Here is a 16518-nt window from a genome sequence, read left to right as displayed (position 1 = left end):
CAGCCTTAAGAGTAGATAGAACATAAAAATCAAAAACTACATTACAGTTGTATATTGTATAATTATATATTATTGATATATATTATAGATATGCAATTACATATTAGATATTATATATATTACATATGTAATTACCATTACAGGTTGATTTTCAAGTGGCTTACGCTATTTTTATATCAACTAACCCTTGATGAGTGCCTATGTGAAATTTTGTGCTTGTATTACAAAGTGAATGATTCTGCCAAAAATTGCACTTAGCCGTCCCACTCAGTTGCTACGTCAAGGATTAATCGAGACATTGAAAACCTAATAAGCAAATGTGAAACATGTCAATGTCAAAAGCATCAGAGCAAAACAGCCTATGCTGATAGCTGACCTTCCTATAACACCATTAGGATCAGTTTCACCTCAACAGAACAGACTACCTGACAGTCAGTGCTTTTTAACCACTTCTCAGACCACCCTGAAATTCAGCTGTTCTCCAGCCTGTAAGCAACAAAATTCATAACAGAAATAAAACTGGTCTTTGTGATGGACAGTTTACCGATGTTTGTTGTAAACAATGGACCCTGCTTCTACTGCAGAGAGTGCAGCACAGTCTGATTTCCAGCATGCCTCCTCCAGTCCTCTGTATCTACAATCAAATCGCAAAACTGGAAAAGGTGTCCATGTCCTAAAACAGCTTTTGAAGAAATCCAAAAAGATTAGGTCTGATCCTTACCTAGTACTATAGAGCTTTAACTGTGGGTTGTGGTTCATCACCTGCAAAGCTCTTAATGAATGGCTGACTTGGCACCATCCTGACTTAGCACCATCATGAAAAACTGGCACACAGAGGCTTGCAGTCAGTGGGATGAATGCAGACCATCACAGTTAAACTTTAAATTTCCCGTTTAGTGAGATTTTTAGAGAAATACTGTACAGGCCGCATTGCTTCACTATGTTTCATCTTATATGCTGGGGAACAGGAGAAAGTGAAGATTCAAGATTCAAGAACTTTATTATCATTGTGCAAGCACAATGAAATTGCGATTGTGTCAACCTCAACCTCTTATTTTTTTGATCTTTCACATATTTACAAAAAACAAACAAAAAACAAAAAAGGATATAAGAAAAATATAAATACATCAGTGATGGTGTATTAAGGTGCAGTAAAGGTGTGGTGTGACATGGAGTGATGGTGTATTAGGATGCAGTAAAGGTGTGCTGTGTGACATGGAGTGATGGTGTATTAGGGTGCAGTAAAGGTGTGGTGTGACATGGAGTGATGGTGTATTAGGGTGCAGTAAAGGTGCGGTGTGACATGGAGTGATGGTGTATTAGGGTGCAGTAAAGGTGTGGTGTGGCATGGAGTGAAGTTGTGACATGGAGTGATGGTGTATTGGGATGTTGAGTGACATGTATGGTCGATGCAGAAGTACTGCACGCAATCAGTGGTTGAAATGACATGTAATTAAGTATTGCATGTACTCCAATGATAGCAGTACATGAAATGACATGTATGTAAATATTGCATGTATGACATGAAATGACATGTATGTAAATATTGCATGTAGACATGACATGTAAGTAAAAAGTATAGCACATACTCCAGTGACAGCAGTGTATCAGTCTTGTCAGACTGAGGAGACGTCTGAGTTCAATAGTGCCACAGTTTTTGGGTAGAGGCTGTTTTTCAGTCTATTTGTGCGTGTGCAGATTGTTATGAAGCGCCTGCCTGATGGGAGGAGCTTAAACAGATGGTGTCCGGAATGTGTACTGTCTCTTATGATGTTCTTAGCTCTCCTCACACAGTGAGCTCTGTGAAGATGTTCTAGTGATGGCAGCTCTATGCTAACAATACCCGGTCTCACAACACGCTGGAGGGCTTTTCTTAATCAGCTTTGGTGCAGCTGCTGTACCAGGATGTCATGCAGTTTGTTAGGATGTGCATCTATAAAAGTTGACAAGCAGCTTTTGGGGAAGGTTGGCTCTCCTCAGCCACCTCAGAAAATAAAGCCGTTGTTGTGCCGTAACCAGCACTGCAGAGGTGTTGTCGGACCAGGAGAGGTCCTCTGTGATGGTGACTCCGATGAACCTGAAGCTGGGGACTCCACAGCCTCTGTGTTGATGTGGACAGGACTGTGTGTGGTCTTCTTGGTAGTCCTTAAATCCACAGTAACCTCCGTGGTCTTTTTGGTCTGTAAGACCAGGTTATTGTTGGCGCACCATGCTGTCAGGTTCCGAACCTCATACCTGTATGCGGCTTCATCAGTGTCTGATATGAGCCCGATGACTATAGTGTCATCTGCAAACTTAACAGTAGTGACTGAGTTATGGATGGGTTGGCAGTCATGTGTGAAAAGTGCATAAAAGAGAGGGTTCTGCACACAGCCCTGGGGGACTGGTAAAGGGTGTGTGCTTGCCCAGTCTGACAGTCTGGGGCCAGTTGATGAGGAAGTCCAGTATCCAGTTGCATATAGAGGGAGTTAGTCCTAGTGCGTGGAGATTGTACCAGTATGATGGTATTAAACGCCGAGCTGTAGTCAACAAAGACCATCCTGACATAGGTGTAGTGTCTTTCCAAGTAAGCGAGGACTGCATTGAGCGCCACACAGATGGATGTACCTCAGTCGATCTGTTTATTATTACTGCAAATTATTACTGATTACGTCAATACTAACACAATTCAGCGTAACGTGCCTTTAATTTGCTTATAAGAGTCGATCAAGCCTCAGCAATACCAATTTTACTAACAATCACGTGAACCGTAGACTGCCACAGAATAGCCTTATATACTGTACAGTTATATACGTTATATACTGTTATATACTTATATACTGTTAAACGGCACTTTTTGACATAAGCGTTGATGCCATGTAATCGTCGTACAGGCCTGTTATTGTTTTTGATGTGGCATGTATTACATTAGGCGTGTTTTTCTTTTGCCCTCACACTGCAAACACACTGTATCTGCGTTTGTCAAAGTATTCCAGAGGCGCAATACGAAGGGGCAAATTGACGCTCAGTCTTATTGTGATCTCTGCTCATGAGGTATTAGAAATCCGACTGATGCACTGATTGTAAGTCGCTTTGGCTAAACGCGTCTGCCAAATAACAAAACTGTAAATTGTAAATTGTAACGTCGTTTGATCCCTGATTTTGGACCTAAAGTCAACTAGTTATCTGTTTGTACTTTGGCCCTTCTCACTCCCACTACATGTGAAGAGGGGAAGGAGCTTTCGGAAGTCCGTGAGATGAAAAGAGGAAAAACACAGTCTAAATTTACGAAAGGGAAAAGGGAGGACGGGAGGAAGCACACTGAGATGGCATCTGACAAGCATCACGGATCAGTTGTCGTAGCAGTTATCGCGGTACTATTTGCCATTCTTGTAGCGCCGCTCACCGCCGAAATCCCCTGTGAGTAAGACAGGCAAACTTGATTGCCAAAAATCTCAGTTTCAGCGACACCGGAGAGTGGCTAGGATATCTCCCAGTCAGCAAATGGGGGTATACACAAACGTTGTGCGACGAACGAAAAAAAAAATCAGTAATTCAGCTGTGACAGAATCATATGGGCAGTACTTCATGAAATATTTCACGTATTCACTTGGTTCATCGATTTCTGCGCTGAGCAACTTGGGAATACTCTGATGTTGATAAGCTAGCTGGCTAGGTAGCTTAGGCTATGCTATATCGCCAGTCAGCTGTGCTGTTTCATGGAGCTGTTTTCAAACATTGTAACAGTGAAAGACATCACTCAAGACATATGAGCTCAATCTTAGTGTAACGCTGTGTATTTTACCGCTTACATGGTTACATGCTTACATGGCCAGTTTAGTTCCTGTTTTGAGTTGTCTGACACATCGAATTCTATTACAGTGCTGTAGCATATCCCAGTGATAACAGACGCTAGGTCAACACTGCTGCAAACATTTCCACATTTCAAACTTCCCTCGGTTCTCAGATTTGTACACTCAAATGAGCACGACGGCGCAAAGCCTGATCCGGGCTGGCAAAACAGATTACCAAGGCATGTGACAGGGAGGACGTCGGCGTAAGTTTCCAGTAAGTCTCACATGGTACAGGGACGCTGTTGTAATCCTGTGGTCGCAGGGACAGCTGAGATTCAGTACATTCAGAGGACTGCTTCGGCTCACGGTGAATTTCCCTACTGAAGTCAAGAGGTTAGCGCTACTGTGGAAAAAGGGTAGAACGTGGAAAATATCGGGTAGAGGTGACGAGGTTTATGAACAGGAAAAAAAAAACACATTTCGTGTGCCAAAGTTGTGCTGTCTCTGTTGTGAGAATTTTGTGGACTGTGGGTAAATCAAGTTAAAACAGGTTTTAGGGCAGTTGCCTTGTGAATGCATACTGTTAATATTAGGTGCCTGTGCATGTGTGTTTTCTCCTCAGCCTCTCATCCCCACCGCAAGTCTCAGGCGTTGAAAATGGACGAGGCAGCTCTTATTGTGAACAATGAACTGGACAGTGATGTGATCGTGTCGGTCCTGTCTGATCATTGTTTTCAGGTGGGTATCAAGACATCTGCCAGAATCACGGCAGGCTGTGTGTGAAGACAGGCCAGGGGCGGTTTAACCATGCAGGTCTCGACGCTTGCACCCTTTAGCGGTTGCTACTTCTGTGTGTGACCAATGTGAACGGTTTTAGATGGTGTGGATGGAAGAGGAAGGAGCCTCCTGGCAGTTTTTATTTTCTACCATTTGTGCTATTCATTTTTGTGCACCTACATTTGTATACATTAGGTGCACATTTGGGTGCGTTGCCATGTTCCGTGACGGTTTTACGGTTTAAGCGTTTACTATTTGTTTAGTTTTTTACGAGCGTGAGTTTTGTCTGCGTTGCAGTGTTTGTTCCAGCCCCTCGGTGTGGTGCCGGCAGGCCCAGGCCCAGGCAAGCCCAGTGCGGTCAGCTTCACAGTGGACACACAGCACAGCATAGCCCTGCAGCTGAACAGAACCCCAGTCAACCGAGAGCTGTGCCGGTGAGCACTCAGTCCCTCTCAGCGGCGGGACATGCCTCCCAGGCCGTCCCCTCCGTTTCACATCTGTCTATGCTTTGTTTTCATCTTTCTCCAATTCTTATCAGATAGTACTGGGTAAAGGTCTAATGAAGACAGGGCGCTTTTGTGGTATTTGATTATTGGATGACTTTGTTAATAACCAAACATATGTACAGTGCTAAAATCAAAATAGGATTTGAAGCTGGAAGGTTCTTTACTGGTCTGAATTTTCTCATTAGAACACAAGATTCAGGATTCCTGTATTCTTAAAAACAGAATTCCCCTCTGGCCCATAGGATTCCTGTATTCTTAAAAACAGAATTCCTCTCTGGCCTATAGGATTCCTGTATTCAGGGCACTTGTACAGAGCTTAGTAAGGCCTCTGCAAAACATAAAAAGCAAAGATTTTTACCATATACAACAAAACCTCTATGGTACACTGTACTACTGAATAGAAAGCTAATGTAATATGAGGCAAAGATAAATTATTAAAGTACAGAGCATGTGGTAATTAAATATGTATTTTATTTTTGTTATTTTGCCTTGTCCAGCCACTCAGTGCTGGTCTGTACACTACAGGTTTATGACAGGGTTCATGTTGTGTGACTGAGTGTGTGGAACTCCAGACACCAGTGTCTAGTCCGCAGCCTGTTTTCTAAAGTCTTCCTTGTGTTGTCATATATACCGACAAACACCAGAACATCTGCTTTTGTGAAAGATTTAAACACAGCCAAAAAATACATACATTTACACATACATATACAGTCCAAAAAGTACAGTTTGAAGAATACAGGAGTGAAAAGGAACGAAGTCAGTGGTTTTAGGGGCTGAAGTGAAACTGCTGGTGATTTTCTCCTGAAACTGCTGGTGATTTTCTCCTTGTGCGTCACCACTGAGGCACCGTATCCTAAAGTCACCAGCTGCTCTGTCAGACACCTGAATTTGGAGATAGTTTAGTGTGGACCTGCTGTCTGATGACAGTCTGACTGTAGCTCACCTGAACTGTATTATTGATGTAGCCTGTTCCCATTCTTATAGGGTCTCCTTTCACTTTGGGGAGCATGGAAATTACTCTCTGTGGGTGAAGAATTTAAACAGCTCTTCTGAGGTGAACTGTTCCCTGGTTACAGACACGGAGCCAATTAACAGCTACCTACGTGAGTGGGATTTCTCTCCTTGTTACTTGCTTGTCTGTAGTGCTGAGGTGGTGGAAGTCATGCGCTCCTGGTGCGAGAGGCAGTAGTGCTGTGGTAGTTACGGTAACCGAGGTTTCAGGACTTGGACCACTGAACGCGACGGCTCTTTGCCTGTTTACGATTCAGTCAGGTACCTGGCCCTAAGTCTGAGGTGTTAAACACAGAAACGTGTCATGTGACGTCTGATGTAAAATGATGAGTGTTAAATCAGAGTGTCGATGAGATGAGGGACTGAAACTAACAGAGTGTGTGAGTCAGGAGTTAATGTTAGATTAGAACTGCAAACCTGGTTATGAGCACTTTTCTGAACCGTTCATACAACTTTAGTTTCAGCTCCTTGTACGTCATGAGAATAACTGAGATGCACACACTCTGTTCAGATTTACAGCATGTTTGAAGATCCATGTTTAAAGGTCTGTGTTTAAATTAGGGCTTCACGGTGGCTCAGTGGTTAGCACTGTTGCCTCACAGCAAGAAGGTCCTGGGTTGAAATCCCGGCCATCCCAGGTCCTCTCTGTGTGGAGTTTGCATGTTCTCCCCGTGTTTGCAGGGGTTTCCTCCGGGTGCTCCGGTTTCCTCCCACCACAAAGACATGCATACTAGGATTAGTACTCCTGTCAGTGACCCTGACCAAGGCGCTGGCAAAAAGACCCTGAGTTGGTCCCCGGGCGGCAGCAGCCCACTGCTCCTAGCTCATAGTGTGTGTGTGTGTGCTCACTGTTTTTAGGATGGGTTAAATGCAGAGGCTACATTTCACTGCTCACTGCTTACTGTGTGTGTGTGTGTGTTTGTGTGTGTTTTCTCACTGTTTTTAGGATGGGTTAAATACAGAGGCTACATTTCATTGCTCTGTTTGAAGGTCATGTTTGAAGTGAAAGTTACTGAAGTTTGTGTTCGTCCTTCTCTTCTCAGCTATCTTGTTTGCAGCCTTGGTTTTCGTTGGATTATCTGTGTTGGCTGCAGTCGGGAAGTCTATTCTTGGGTAGGATTTTTTTTTTTTTTCGCACCATGCATGTCTAGTTTCCACTCAGGTCAGTCCAACTGAAACTGCACATTCTGACCCCTAATGTCTCAGACACTTGTCAGGTTGTCTCTGCTTTGTTGTTAGATACAGATAAGATAAGCATTCTTTCACAGTTAGTTTGTAAAATGTAACTTGATATGAATTTATGAAAAATTGAACGGAACAATTAAACCCAAAATGGCTACACTGATTACATAGGAATCATAAAATATTCGGTGAAAATAGTTTCTACCTCTTTTGGACCTCTCTGAGGCTCTCACTGGCAATGAAACCACAGAAATGATGAAACACCCGTCTCTAAACCTGCTCACTCCCGTCTCGCCCCAGTATAGAACCTGCTCACTCCAGTCCCGCCCCAGTATAGAACCTGCTCACTCCAGCCCCAGCCCAGTATAGAACCTGCTCACTCCAGTTCGACCCCAGTATAGAATATGAAGCATGTGTTCTCCAGATTCTGTAGTGTCTCACTGTCATACCATGTAGTACTGGGAGAGTACCATTTTATGCCCACCAGATGGCGATGTTTGAAGCCGAGAAGATGTAAAAGAGCAAATGTCAATTTTTCAAAGCTTTACTTTCAAGAGATGAAGATCTGGAGTTGAGAATGATGTCAGGACTTATTTTTTAACCACTATCAGCTTCTCAAAGAAAAGAAACCCATATATATATTGCACTGTCCTGTACTTCCTGTATTTTCTCAGTGTCATATATTTCCTGTATTTCTAATGTCCTAAAATCGATCCTATTGGACAGTATCTTGGTGAATGCTGGGGAATGCTGATCTGTTTTTTTAGGTCCAGTTTCATCAGTTTCACCCACTGATTGTCTGTTCTCTTTTTTTCATTTGTTTGTTTCCTGGTTTGTTTCTGTGTCTAGGTTGCAAGTGGTGAGAAATCTTCTCTTCCGTTTGGGGAACGCCATGGAGACGGAGCGGCTCATTAACTCTGTGAGCAACTCTTACTGCTGCTACTACTCGTACTGACTCAGACCACATATAGTACACTGCTCAGACTCACTCACTCAGTCCACATATAGTACACTGCTCAGACTCACTGACTCAGCCCACATACAGTACACTGCTCAGACTCACTGACTCAGTCCACATATAGTACACTGCTCAGACTCACTGACTCAGACCACATATAGTACACTGCTCAGACTCACTGACTCAGACCACATACAGTACACTGCTCAGACTCACTGACTCAGACCACATATAGTACACTGCTCAGACTCACTGACTCAGTCTACATATAGTACACTGCTCAGACTCACTGACTCAGACCACATACAGTACACTGCTCAGACTCACTGACTCAGACCACATACAGTACACTGCTCAGACTCACTGACTCAGACCACATGTAGTACACTGCTCAGACTCACTGACTCAGACCACATATAGTACACTGCTCAGACTCACTGACTCAGACCACATATAGTACACTGCTCAGACTCACTGACTCAGACCACATGTAGTACACTGCTCAGACTCACTGACTCAGTCTACATATAGTACACTGCTCAGACTCACTGACTCAGACCACATATAGTACACTGCTCAGACTCACTCACTCAGTCCACATATAGTACACTGCTCAGACTCACTGACTCAGACCACATATAGTACACTGCTCAGACTCACTGACTCAGACCACATACAGTACACTGCTCAGACTCACTGACTCAGACCACATATAGTACACTGCTCAGACTCACTGACACAGTCTACATATAGTACACTGCTCAGACTCACTGATTCAGTCCACATACAGTACACTGCTCAGACTCACTGACTCAGACCACATATAATACACTGCTCAGACTCACTGACTCAGTCTACATATAGTACACTGCTCAGACTCACTGACTCAGACCACATATAGTACACTGCTCAGACTCACTCACTCAGTCCACATATAGTACACTGCTCAGACTCACTGACTCAGACCACATATAGTACACTGCTCAGACTCACTGACTCAGTCCACATACAGTACACTGCTTAGACTCACTGACTCAGACCACATATAATACACTGCTCAGACTCACTGACTCAGACCACATATAGTACACTGCTCAGACTCACTGACTCAGACCACATATAGTATGACTCAGACCACATATAGTACACTGCTCAGACTCACTGACTCAGACCACATACAGTACACTGCTCAGACTCACTGACTCAAACCACATATAGTACACTGCTCAGACTCACTGACTCAGACCACATATAGTACACTGCTCAGACTCACTGACTCAGTCTACATATAGTACACTGCTCAGACTCACTGACTCAGCCCACATATAGTACACTGCTCAGACTCACTGACTCAGACCACATACAGTACACTGCTCAGACTCACTGACTCAGACCACATATAGTACACTGCTCAGACTCACTGACTCAGTCTACATATAGTACACTGCTCAGACTCACTGACTCAGACCACATACAGTACACTGCTCAGACTCACTGACTCAGACCACATATAGTACACTGCTCAGACTCACTGACTCAGACCACATATAGTACACTGCTCAGACTCACTGACTCAGACCACATATAGTACACTGCTCAGACTCACTGACTCAGTCTACATATAGTACACTGCTCAGACTCACTGACTCAGACCACATATAGTACACTGCTCAGACTCACTGACTCAGACCACATACAGTACACTGCTCAGACTCACTGACTCAGACCACATATAGTACACTGCTCAGACTCACTGACTCAGACCACATATAGTACACTGCTCAGACTCACTGACTCAGTCTACATATAGTACACTGCTCAGACTCACTGACTCAGACCACATATAGTACACTGCTCAGACTCACTGACTCAGACCACATATAGTACACTGCTCAGACTCACTGACTCAATCCACATACAGTACACTGCTCAGACTCCCTGATTCAGTCCACATACAGTACACTGCTCAGACTCCCTGATTCAGTCCACATACAGTACACTGTTCAGACTCACTGACTCAGACCACATATAGTACACTGCTCAGACTCACTGACTCAGACCACATATAGTACACTGCTCAGACTCACTGACTCAGACCACATATAGTACACTGCTCAGACTCACTGACTCAGACCACATACAGTACACTGCTCAGACTCACTGACTCAGACCACATATAGTACACTGCTCAGACTCACTGACTCAATCCACATACAGTACACTGCTCAGACTCACTGACTCAGCCCACATGTAGTACACTGCTCAGACTCACTGACTCAGTCTGCAGATAGCACAGTGCTCAGACTCACTAAAAGTTTATATATATATATATATATATATATATATATATATATATATATATATATATATATATATATATATATATATATATATATATTATATGAATGTGAATATGCAGTCAGCGGACACACAAGAGTAAGACCCATAGAGTGGCACAGATTTGTATTTGTATGACGGTTGAACCGTTCTGCTGCCCAGTCCCTGGTCATATTTCTGCTCCTTCCTCTTCATCTTCCTCAGGAGCTTGGCCCCCCCAACAGGATGATGGAATCCTCCACTGAGTCCATCACTCCAGCCTCCACAGGACGAAGACTCCGATCCCTCGACACTTTTCGTGGGTGTGTCTCCCCGCTCTGTCTCCCATGCTTTCTGTTTGTCTCTGTTTCTCTGTTGCCTGTAATGTGACTATTGGTGTCTGTGTGCATGTATGTTACACAACTGTAACCATTGACTTCCCTGGCAAAACCTTATTAAGATAGTTTAGAAGTCTTTTGCATGCTGCTGGTTGAAAACCTTATTAAGATAGTTTAGAAGTCTTTTGCATGCTGCTGGTTGAAAACCTTATTAAGATAGTTTAGAAGTCTTTTGCATGCTGCTGGTTGAAAACCTTATTAAGATAGTTTAGAAGTCTTTTGCATGCTGCTGGTTGAAAACCTTATTAAGATAGTTTAGAAGTCTTTTGCATGCTGCTGGTTGAAACACTTTCATTCACTGAGCACTGTACTCCTCTTGTTCCCCTAGGCTGGCACTAGTGATAATGGTCTTCGTTAACTATGGGGGAGGGAGATACTGGTTCTTCAGACATGAAAGCTGGAATGGTAAGTCCTCATCCTTCTGCCTGATCAATAAAACGTGTACTTTTTTGGTTGATGATTGGCAGTGATAGGTTAACAGTAACATAGTCCTATTTCTCCTCTCTCTCTCTCTCTCTCTCTCTCTCTCTCTCTCTCTCAGGACTCACTGTCGCTGACCTGGTCTTTCCTTGGTGAGTTATTGAGACAGTTACAGTTCTGGCACGTTGCTGAGGAGTGAACAGGGCTGTTAGGAGTGTTGGAGTGAAAATAGAGCAGTAGAATAGCCTGTCTGATGGAGCTCTTCCCTCAACAGCCTGGTTCTGCCCAGCCGTTTTATTTTTTATGCTCTGGTCGATGCGGGGTCTGGAATGTTCTATAGTGGAATGTTAGGAGTTGAGAAGCGTCATGGAATGAGGCTTCCGTGGTTAACTAGGCCTTTGTTACTCAGGCTTTATTTGATGTCGAGGATGGTATTGAGGAGAGGTCTCCCATTCCGTCCCTCTGTGTTCAGGTTTGTGTTCATTATGGGAACATCTGTGTCAATGTCCATGAGCTCAGCACTGCGGCGAGGAACCAAGCGCACCCACCTGCTCTGGAAAGTTCTGTGGAGGAGCCTTCAGCTCTTCCTCATTGGAGTCTTCATCATCAACCCAAACTATTGCCAAGGGCCCTGTGAGTGAGACTGGGCTATAGCGTCTAGTTTCTGACCTAACTGCCTTTCACTGTCCCTACATAACCCTGAGAGGGTTTGTGTTATCGCTTGTGTTGAATCCTGTGTGTGTGTGTGTGTGTGTGTGCGCGTGCGTGTGCAGTGTCCTGGGATGCCCTCCGTATACCTGGTGTCTTACAGCGTCTGGGATTCACCTACCTTGTTGTTGCTGTTTTGGATCTTGTCACTGCCAAGGACAGACTGGACAACCTTCCAACCGTAAGTAACCACCAACAGAAAACCACACACACACACACACACGCACGACTCAAAAGAGAAGTCTCAAAACAACACAGGCATATCAGTATAAAACTAGTTTCTGCTCATGTAGAGTTTGAACTGTCTCTATTATAATGTAATAATTACATTTCATTGTATTGTTAACACCATTATAGCTGGAACATCTATAAAAAAGACGTATGTTTTATATTGTACAGATATATTTGCTATATTTTGAGCATACTGTCTGTGAATGCGGCTTATGAAGAACAGAGACACTGAACTAACGTGCAGGTTATTCTGTGTTTGTGTACTACGTCTGATTATTAAACACTGGTCAGGAAGCCTGGTGGTATCCTGCGTGTGAGGTCTTGCTCTACTGGCCTGCTTGGCTGTGTGTGGTTGCCCTGGAAACAGTGTGGTTGTGCCTGAGCTTCCTGCTGCCGGTGCCAGGTTGTCCGACGTGAGTTACAACTCCAGTTCACAGACTGTTGTTTGGATACATGTTGCTTTAAAGACAGCTCCCCTTGTACGAAAGTGCCGTGGATGCGCCTGGAAACGTGCGTGTGCGTGTCTGTCTATCTGTCTGTCTGTCTGTCTGTCTGTCTGTCTGTGTGAGTGTGTGGTGTGTGTGAGTGTGTGTGAGTGTGTGTGAGAGTGTGTGTGTGACAGCTTGATTCTGTGTGGTGTGCATGAAACTGATTTTACATGGCTTCATTTTTATTTAGAACAACAGGCCGCCTCAGTTGAAGTCTTCATCAGAAATATTACATCCAATGTAAACATTCAATGCAGTGACCTCCTGCTAGTCTTTAAATTTGACTTGGTTTCTCATTTTCACCTCAAGCCTTGTTGTAGCTTTAAACGTGAGCTTAACTTTAGAAACGATTTTTTTTCTGTTCTTAGTGGCTATTTGGGTCCAGGAGGAATTGGGGACTTTGGCCAGTTCCCAAAATGCACTGGGGGAGCAAGTGGCTACATCGACCGCTGGATTCTGGGAGAGAACCATATTTACCAAACCCCGTCGCCACGGGTAACAAAGCATTACAGGAACACACTAACAAAGTCTTAAGAGCTTTCTGTAAATCTGTAAACAGTTGTTAAATAGGCTTTTAGGGTTATTTCATCCTGACGTTTCAAGGTCCAGATTTCTGGAAAATATTCATTCCTAATTGGCTAATCCCTCATGCTAGCTCTGCAACATATTTTGCTAAACGTCCTTATGCTCTCATACGGATGTACTCTGTGTGTGTGTGTCTGTGCGTGTGTCTGTGCGTGTGTGTGCGTGTATCTGGGTGTGTGTGTGTGTGTGTGTGTGTGTGTGTGTGTGTGTGTGTGTGTGTGTATCTGTGTGCTCTGTCTGACAGCTTGTTTACCAGACGACGGTGCCGTATGATCCTGAGGGGATTCTTGGCAGTGTTAACTCTGTACTGATGGCTTTCCTAGGCCTCCAGGTCAGTGCTGATGACTTCTGACTTTAACTAAACTGAGCAATATCTCTTTTCCCGTTTGTCTCACTGTGTTTTCACACTTCATGTTGCTCAGTCATATGTCTCTAACTTTTTGCTCGCTTGTGTTTAATCGGTCGTGATATACCAAACCTCTGCGTTACCTTTGTTTGTCCAGTGAGCGTAGAGTAACCAGGTAGACAGTGTGAATAGTTTCCCTCAGTCTCATGTTCCTCTGAGGACTCAGATCTGACTGACTCATGCGGTGGTGTAGTCTGATGCACTGTGTGTTTTCAGGCAGGTAAGATTCTACTGCACTACAAGGACCAGCACGGAAAAATAATGGCTCGTTTTCTCATATGGGGACTCATACTGGTAAAGTATTTTTAATGTATGTGTTTATTGTGTTCTCCTGTGGTATTGCACTGCCATTTACACATCTAACAAAGATCAAAACTCTGTTTGAAGATCTCAAATCGGCCTTGCAGAAAAACGTGTAAAGACATGTGGGTTTATAACTGTATGTTTTTTTTATACTTTCCTGTATTGATTATAATATTGAAAATGATTCCATGTGTCTGTGCAGGGCCTTGTATCAGCTGTCCTGACCAAGTGTTCTCGAGACCATGGCTTCATTCCCGTCAATAAGAACTTATGGTGAATCAATCTCTCTCTCTGTTTTGTTCCCTCATCCTGCATCTTACTTGAATTGCTGTTATCGTCTCAAAGTGTGTGTGTGTGTGTGTGTGCATGCGTGAGTGTGTGAGCGTGTGTTTGTGTGTGTATGTGAGAGTGTGTGTGCTTGCATGTGCCTATGTGTGTGCGCATGTGTGAGTGTGCGTGTGACTGTTTATTTAATAAGTGTGTCACCATCTGTGGATACAGCCTATTTTCGTCCAGGTTTCATTGTGTTTTACTATTCATTCTTTCATCCTAATAGCATGGTAACTGCCTCACCAACCAGTGGAAATGTAGTTGCATTTGTGATGAATGATTAGCTAGGCGATATTTATCAAAGCGCCGGCCTTCCCTTTCATAAACGTGATTTTTAAACTGTGTGTCCTCTGTCTAGGTCCCTGTCCTATGTCACCACTCTGAGCTGCTTTGCGTATGTGGTTCTAGTGGTTGTGTACTACACAGTGGATGTGAGGAAGTGGTGGTCTGGGGCGCCTTTCTTCTACCCTGGTAAGTTTTCTACAGGCAGGTTTGACTGGATTCTCTTTATATTAAAAAAAAAAAGTATGTGAGGCATGGACTTGACTTAAAGTTGACCCTTTACCTGGTGTCCAGGTATGAACTCCATCCTGGTCTACGTGGGTCATGAAGTGTTTGAAGGATATTTTCCCTTCCGCTGGAAGATGACCAATACTCAGTCACACGCTGAGCACTTGACCCAGAACCTGGTGGCCACGTCTCTCTGGGTCCTCATCTCCTTCCTGCTGTACAAGAAGAAGATCTTCTGGAAGATCTAAGCTCCACCGCCGTGAAGGTCACAGTCAGGAGGGACGGAGACGACCTTGCCCAAGAGAGGGTCAGAGACGAAGGTGGAGCGATGATAAATCCCGAGCGGAGGAGCCAACCTGTTACGGACCTTGTTTTCTCAGAGGAATGTTGTTAAGCCCAGGAGGCTGCTGCCACGTCAGCGCTGAGCGTTGGAAGCAGCTGAACACGAGCTGAACACGAGCTCGACCCAGAGTCTGAGGAGTCATCGTGGTTCAGTCTGAGCTGCACAGAGACACAGGGTTTGGAAAACCTCAGACATATTTCATCCCCTCGATTAAACCCATTGTAATGGAGAATGGTTCTGTGATACAGCATGCCTGCTGCTGCTTGCAGGTACTGCTTAATCTGTATTTCATATTAAATAAACAGTCAATGGATAACCCCCCCCCCCCCCCCCCCCCCCCCCCATCATTGACAGCTGTTCAAGGACACTCTCTTCTCAGTTGAAGAAAAAAAAAAATATATGTGTGTGTGTTTAAAAAAAATGAAATAACTAGACACATGTGAAGTACGATTCAGAAACTATGCTGTGGACCTACCTTTTTCTCTGGTGGGCTGAGTGCACTTGGGAGGATGGTGAGGAAATGAGGGTTTTGTCTGGTACGGCAAACAGGACTGTCCCTGTAAGGGTTGGTTCTCTTGGCCTCAGCTTTGAGGGTAGAGGGCTGTGTCTGTGTGAAAACTCAAACTGAGGAATCATGAGGAGAATGGAAGAACAGTTATCAAACACGGTCCATGGAATTTTCTAGTTTCTCTTGAGTTAAGGAGAAGCTACAGAAAGCCACATTCAAAGTGCCAAATGTTCTCTGAGCGGAAAGCACGACATCTGCCGCCGACATCTCTTTGTCAACATGAATCGATCTCTGTTGCACAGATAAAGACACTATATCCAACATGCCGATAGTTTTACTTTTTTTCTGTGCACGTAATCAGTTTATCATGGGTGCTGAGGAAACATGCAGGGAAATGTGTATTGTTTTTATGTTGTCAACACAAATTTAATATGCCCATTTTCACAAATGCCTGGAAAAATGCTGTCTGTCTATTGTGTCTATTAATCTAAGAATGTCAATCTGTCTTATTTTTTATTTTTTTATACTTTTCAGCATGAAGACAAGATCAATGAACAACTTTTTATTATAAGCAGTAAAATGCTTAATTATTGAATACTGAACTCATGTGACTGTAATTTGTTATAATTCTAATTTGCACCATGAGGTTTGCGCTTCAGACGCGTGTGTTGCTATAAACTACTGTCACTTTAAACGTGACCAACTTGACTGAATTACGTAGCGATTGCGCAGACTCAATAGAGAGAGGAAGTCGATCATAGTGAC

General features: G+C 43.8%; 1 protein-coding gene across 1 annotated transcript; it reads left to right on the top strand.

The window, feature by feature from the left end:
• Positions 1 to 3140: 3140 nt before the first annotated feature.
• hgsnat (heparan-alpha-glucosaminide N-acetyltransferase) lies at positions 3141 to 15549 on the top strand. The gene is made up of 18 exons (XM_030788024.1): positions 3141 to 3399; positions 4396 to 4511; positions 4848 to 4984; positions 6041 to 6159; positions 7111 to 7180; positions 8099 to 8168; positions 10749 to 10846; positions 11250 to 11326; positions 11463 to 11493; positions 11814 to 11974; positions 12115 to 12230; positions 12572 to 12693; positions 13137 to 13263; positions 13598 to 13684; positions 13976 to 14053; positions 14265 to 14335; positions 14751 to 14863; positions 14969 to 15549. The coding sequence occupies exons 1-18, from the start codon at positions 3237 to 3239 to the stop codon at positions 15148 to 15150; spliced, it is 1938 nt and encodes a 645-aa protein (XP_030643884.1). The 5' UTR covers positions 3141 to 3236; the 3' UTR covers positions 15151 to 15549.
• The last annotated feature ends 969 nt before the right edge of the window (positions 15550 to 16518 follow it).

The sequence above is a fragment of the Chanos chanos genome, chromosome 11 (genome assembly GCF_902362185.1).
Source record: "Chanos chanos chromosome 11, fChaCha1.1, whole genome shotgun sequence".
NCBI lineage: Eukaryota > Metazoa > Chordata > Actinopteri > Gonorynchiformes > Chanidae > Chanos > Chanos chanos.
This window is presented reverse-complemented; position numbering and strand designations above follow the sequence as displayed.

Coding starts and splice junctions, on each gene's coding strand:
- hgsnat (XM_030788024.1), top strand. CDS start 3,237: ATGAAAAGAGGAAAAACACAGTCTAAATTTACGAAAGGGAAAAGGGAG. Junction 3,400..4,395: donor GCTCACCGCCGAAATCCCCT/GTGAGTAAGACA, acceptor TTTTCTCCTCAG/CCTCTCATCCCCACCGCAAG. Junction 7,181..8,098: donor GTCGGGAAGTCTATTCTTGG/GTAGGATTTTTT, acceptor TTCTGTGTCTAG/GTTGCAAGTGGTGAGAAATC.